Genomic DNA, 6,000 nt, shown 5'->3' with positions numbered 1-6,000 from the left:
CCCTCCCTCCCTCTTTTTCTCCCTCCCTCCCTCCTCCCTCCCTCCCTCTCCCTCCCTCCCTCCCTCTGTGTTTTCCCCCTCCCTCCTCCTCCCTCCCTCTGTGTTTTCTCCCTCCTCCCTCCCTCCCTCCCTCCCTCTGTGTTTTCTCCCTCCCTCCCTCCCTCCCTCCCTCTGTGTTTTCTCCCTCCCTCCCTCCCTCTGTGTTTCTCCCTCCTCCCTCCCTCCCTCCCTCCCTCCCTCCCTCCCTCCCTCCCTCCCTCTGTGTTTTCTCCTCCCTCCCTCCCTCCCTCTGTGTTTTCTCCCTCCTCCCTCCCTCCCTCCCTCCCTCTGTGTTTTCCCTCCCTCCCTCCCTCCCTCCCTCTGTGTTTTTCCCTCCCTCCCTCCCTCCCCTCTGTGTTTTCCCTCTCCCTCCCTCCCTCCCTCCCTCTGTGTTTTCTCCCCTCCCTCCCTCCCTCTGTGTTTTCTCCCTCCCTCCCTCCCTCTGTGTTTCCCTCCCTCCCTCCCCTCCCTCCCTCCCTCTGTGTTTTCTCCTCCCTCCCTCTGTGTTTTCTCCCTCCTCCCTCCCTCCCTCCCTCTGTGTTCCCTCCCTCCCTCCCTCCCCTCTCTGTGTTTTCTCCTCCCTCCTCTGTGTTTTCCCTCCCTCCCTCCTCCCTCCCTCCCTCCCCTCCTCTGTGTTTTCTCCCTCCCTCCCTCCCTCCCTCCCTCTGTGTTTTCTCCCTCCCTCCCTCCCTCCTCCCTCTGTGTTTTCTCCTCCCTCCCCCTCCCTCCCTCCCTCCCTCTGTGTTTTCTCCCTCCCTCCCTCCCTCCCTCCCTCTGTGTTTTTTCTCCCTCCCTCCCCTCCCCTCTGTGTTTTCCCCTCCCTCTCCTCCCTCCCTCCCTCTGTGTTTTCTCCCTCCCCTCCCTCCCTCCCTCCCTCCCTCCCTCCCTCCCTCCCTCCCTCCCTCCCTCCCTCCCTCCCTCCCTCCCTCTGTGTTTTCTCCCTCCCTCCCGCCCTCCCTCCCTCCCTCTGTGTTTTCCCTCTTCCTCTCTCTCTCTCTCTCTCTCTTCCCCCACAGGGAGGAGCTACAATGATCTGAACCAGTACCCAGTGTTCCCCTGGGTTCTCACTAACTTTGAGTCAGAGGAGCTGGACCTCACTCTGCCCGGCAACTTCCGAGACCTTTCCAAGGTATTTACCTCCAAGTAATGGTGCTTCTCTCAGCAAATCACAGCTTTTTGTGTCGTAATTATGATGCCACGGCCCTGTATATGTACTGTGTGACAGAGCCATGTAATGTGAAGGCATGTTAATTCATGTTGTCACACCTGTAAGTCCTTTATAAACTAGTGACCAGCAGTGTGTGTCATTATACCCTGATGAAGAGAGCTTGTCTTTCAAATATTGCATCTGAGCTCCTAGAGTGTTGAGCAGTCCTTTTTCAGTTAGGTGTTATATTTCAGCGAGCACCTCTCCTAACCAGGTGTTCTACTCTGCTAGCACCTCTCCTAACCAGGTGTTCTACCCTGCCAGCACCTCTCCTAACCAGGTGTTCTACTCTGCCAGCACCTCTCCTAACCAGGTGTTCTACTCTGCTAGCCAGCACCTCTCCTAACCAGGTGTTCTACTCTGCTAGCCAGCACCTCTCCTAAACAGGTGTTATACTCAGCTAGCCAGCACCTCTCCTAACCAGGTGTTCTACCCTGCCAGCACCTCTCCTAACCAGGTGTTCTACTCTGCTAGCCAGCACCTCTCCTAACCAGGTGTTCTACTCTGCTAGCCAGCACCTCTCCTAAACAGGTGTTATACTCAGCTAGCCAGCACCTCTCCTAACCAGGTGTTCTACCCTGCCAGCACCTCTCCTAACCAGGTGTTCTACTCTAGTAGCCAACACCTCTCCTAAACAGGTGTTCTACTCTGCTAGCCCACACCTCTCCTAAACAGGTGTTCTACTCTGCTAGCCAGCACCTCTCCTAAACAGGTGTTCTACTCTAGTAGCCAGCACCTCTCCTAAACAGGTGTTATACTCAGCTAGCCAGCACCTCTCCTAAACAGGTGTTCTACTCAGCTAGCCAGCACCTCTCCTAAACAGGTGTTCTACTCTGCTAGCCAGCACTCTCCTAAACAGGTGTTCTACTCAGCTAGCCAGCACCTCTCCTAAACAGGTGTTCTACTCTGCTAGCCAGCACCTCTCCTAAACAGGTGTTCTACTCTGCTAGCCAACACCTCTCCTAACCAGGTGTTCTACTCTAAACAGGTGTTCTACTCTAAACAGGTGTTCTACTCTAAACAGGTGTTCTACTCTAAACAGGTGTTCTACTCTAAACAGGTGTTCTACTCTGCTAGCCAACACCTCTCCTAAACAGGTGTTATACTCAGCTAGCCAGCACCTCTCCTAAACAGGTGTTCTACTCTAAACTGGTGTTCTACTCTAAACTGGTGTTCTACTCTAAACAGGTGTTCTACTCTATCTAACCAGGTGTTCTACTCTAAACAGGTGTTCTACTCTAACCAGGTGTTCTACTCTAAACAGGTGTTCTACTCTAAACAGGTGTTCTACTCTATCTAACCAGGTGTTCTACTCTATCTAACCAGGTGTTCTACTCTATCTAACCAGGTGTTCTACTCTATCTAAACAGGTGTTCTACTCTATCTAACCAGGTGTTCTACTCTATCTAAACAGGTGTTCTACTCTATCTAACCAGGTGTTCTACTCTAAACAGGTGTTCTACTCTAAACAGGTGTTCTACTCTAAACAGGTGTTCTACTCTAAACAGGTGTTCTACTCTAAACAGGTGTTCTACTCTGCTAGCCAACACCTCTCCTAAACAGGTGTTATACTCAGCTAGCCAGCACTGGTGTTCTCCTAAACAGGTGTTCTACTCTAAACAGGTGTTCTACTCTAAACTGGTGTTCTCTAAACAGGTGTTCTACTCTAAACAGGTGTTCTACTATCTAACCAGTTGTTGTTCTAAACTCTATCTAAACAGGTGTTCTACTCTATCTAACCAGGTGTTCTACTCTAAACAGGTGTTCTACTCTAACCAGGTGTTCTACTCTATCTAAACAGGTGTTCTCTAAACAGGTGTTCTACTCTAACCAGGTGTTCTACTCTAAACAGATGTTCTACTCTAACCATCTAAACCAGGTGTTCTACTCTAACCAGGTGTTCTACTCTAACCAGGTGTTCTACTCTAAACAGATGTTCTAAACCAGGTGTTCTACTCTAACCAGGTGTTCTACTCTAACCAGGTGTTCTACTCTAAACAGATGTTCTACTCTAACCAGGTGTTCTACTCTAACCAGGTGTTCTACTCTAACCAGGTGTTCTACTCTAAACAGATGTTCTACTCTATCTAAACAGATGTTCTACTCTAACCAGGTGTTCTACTCTAACCAGGTGTTCTACTCTAAACAGGTGTTCTACTCTAAACAGATGTTCTACTCTAAACAGGTGTTCTACTCTATCTAACCAGGTGTTCTACTCTAACCAGGTGTTCTACTCTAACCAGGTGTTCTACTCTAACCAGGTGTTCTACTCTATCTAAACAGGTGTTCTACTTTAACCAGGTGTTCTACTTTAACTAGGTGTTCTACTCTATCTAACCAGGTGTTCTACTCTAACCAGGTGTTCTACTCTAAACAGATGTTCTACTCTAAACAGGTGTTCTACTCTATCTAAACAGGTGTTCTACTCTAAACAGGTGTTCTACTCTAAACAGGTGTTCTACTCTAAACAGATGTTCTACTCTATCTAACCAGGTGTTCTACTCTAAACAGGTGTTCTACTCTATCTAACCAGGTGTTCTACTCTAAACAGGTGTTCTACTCTAAACAGGTGTTCTACTCTAACCAGGTGTTCTACTCTATCTAAACAGGTGTTCTACTCTAAACAGGTGTTCTACTCTATCTAACCAGGTGTTCTACTCTAAACAGGTGTTCTACTCTATCTAAACAGGTGTTCTACTCTAAACAGGTGTTCTACTCTATCTAACCAGGTGTTCTACTCTAAACAGGTGTTCTACTCTAAACAGGTGTTCTACTCTATCTAAACAGGTGTTCTACTCTAAACAGGTGTTCTACTCTATCTAACCAGGTGTTCTACTCTATCTAAACAGGTGTTCTACTCTAAACAGGTGTTCTACTCTAAACAGGTGTTCTATCTAACCAGGTGTTCTACTATCTAACCAGGTGTTCTACTCTATCTAACCAGGTGTTCTACTCTAACCAGGTGTTCTACTCTAAACAGGTGTTCTACTCTAAACAGGTGTTCTACTCTAAACAGGTGTTCTACTCTATCTAACCAGGTGTTCTACTCTATCTAACCAGGTGTTCTACTCTATCTAACCAGGTGTTCTACTCTATCTAACCAGGTGTTCTACTCTATCTAAACAGGTGTTCTACTCTATCTAAACAGGTGTTCTACTCTATCTAACCAGGTGTTCTACTCTAACCAGGTGTTCTACTCTAACCAGGTGTTCTACTCTAACCAGGTGTTCTACTCTATCTAAACAGGTGTTCTACTTTAACCAGGTGTTCTACTTTAACTAGGTGTTCTACTCTATCTAACCAGGTGTTCTACTCTAACCAGGTGTTCTACTCTAAACAGATGTTCTACTCTAAACAGGTGTTCTACTCTATCTAAACAGGTGTTCTACTCTAAACAGGTGTTCTACTCTAAACAGGTGTTCTACTCTAAACAGATGTTCTACTCTATCTAACCAGGTGTTCTACTCTAAACAGGTGTTCTACTCTATCTAACCAGGTGTTCTACTCTAAACAGGTGTTCTACTCTAAACAGGTGTTCTACTCTAACCAGGTGTTCTACTCTATCTAAACAGGTGTTCTACTCTAAACAGGTGTTCTACTCTAAACAGGTGTTCTACTCTAAACAGGTGTTCTACTCTATCTAAACAGGTGTTCTACTCTAAACAGGTGTTCTACTCTATCTAACCAGGTGTTCTACTCTAAACAGGTGTTCTACTCTAAACAGGTGTTCTACTCTATCTAAACAGGTGTTCTACTCTAAACAGGTGTTCTACTCTATCTAACCAGGTGTTCTACTCTATCTAAACAGGTGTTCTACTCTAAACAGGTGTTCTACTCTAAACAGGTGTTCTACTCTAACCAGGTGTTCTACTCTATCTAACCAGGTGTTCTACTCTATCTAACCAGGTGTTCTACTCTAACCAGGTGTTCTACTCTAAACAGGTGTTCTACTCTAAACAGGTGTTCTACTCTAAACAGGTGTTCTACTCTATCTAACCAGGTGTTCTACTCTATCTAACCAGGTGTTCTACTCTATCTAACCAGGTGTTCTACTCTATCTAACCAGGTGTTCTACTCTATCTAAACAGGTGTTCTACTCTATCTAAACAGGTGTTCTACTCTATCTAACCAGGTGTTCTACTCTAACCAGGTGTTCTACTCTATCTAAAGAGGTGTTCTACTCTAAACAGGTGTTCTACACTAAACAGGTGTTCTACTCTAAACAGGTGTTCTACTCTAACCAGGTGTTCTACTCTAACCAGGTGTTCTACTCTAAACAGATGTTCTACTCTAACCAGGTGTTCTACTCTAACCAGGTGTTCTACTCTAACCAGGTGTTCTACTCTAAACAGATGTTCTACTCTAACCAGGTGTTCTACTCTAACCAGGTGTTCTACTCTAACCAGGTGTTCTACTCTAAACAGATGTTCTACTCTATCTAAACAGATGTTCTACTCTAACCAGGTGTTCTACTCTAACCAGGTGTTCTACTCTAAACAGGTGTTCTACTCTAAACAGATGTTCTACTCTAAACAGGTGTTCTACTCTATCTAACCAGGTGTTCTACTCTAACCAGGTGTTCTACTCTAACCAGGTGTTCTACTCTAACCAGGTGTTCTACTCTAACCAGGTGTTCTACTCTATCTAAACAGGTGTTCTACTTTAACCAGGTGTTCTACTTTAACTAGGTGTTCTACTCTATCTAACCAGGTGTTCTACTCTAACCAGGTGTTCTACTCTAAACAGATGTTCTA

At 45.9% G+C, this 6,000-nt stretch overlaps 1 protein-coding gene across 1 annotated transcript in view; it reads left to right on the top strand.

The window, feature by feature from the left end:
• Positions 1 to 6,000, top strand: part of LOC115125796 (neurobeachin-like) — a gene marked incomplete at its 5' end in the record, with an annotated part of 97,424 nt that overhangs the window by 44,687 nt on the left and 46,737 nt on the right. Inside the window, one exon of the mRNA XM_065016637.1 lies at positions 1,056 to 1,168. Coding sequence (XP_064872709.1) covers positions 1,056 to 1,168 — 113 coding nt within the window. The remainder of the gene's footprint in view (positions 1 to 1,055; positions 1,169 to 6,000) is intronic.

This window comes from Oncorhynchus nerka, unplaced genomic scaffold (assembly GCF_034236695.1).
Source record: "Oncorhynchus nerka isolate Pitt River unplaced genomic scaffold, Oner_Uvic_2.0 unplaced_scaffold_938, whole genome shotgun sequence".
Lineage (NCBI taxonomy): Eukaryota > Metazoa > Chordata > Actinopteri > Salmoniformes > Salmonidae > Oncorhynchus > Oncorhynchus nerka.
The sequence above is the reverse complement of the archived record's forward strand: the minus strand, read 5'-3'. Positions and strand labels throughout refer to the sequence as shown.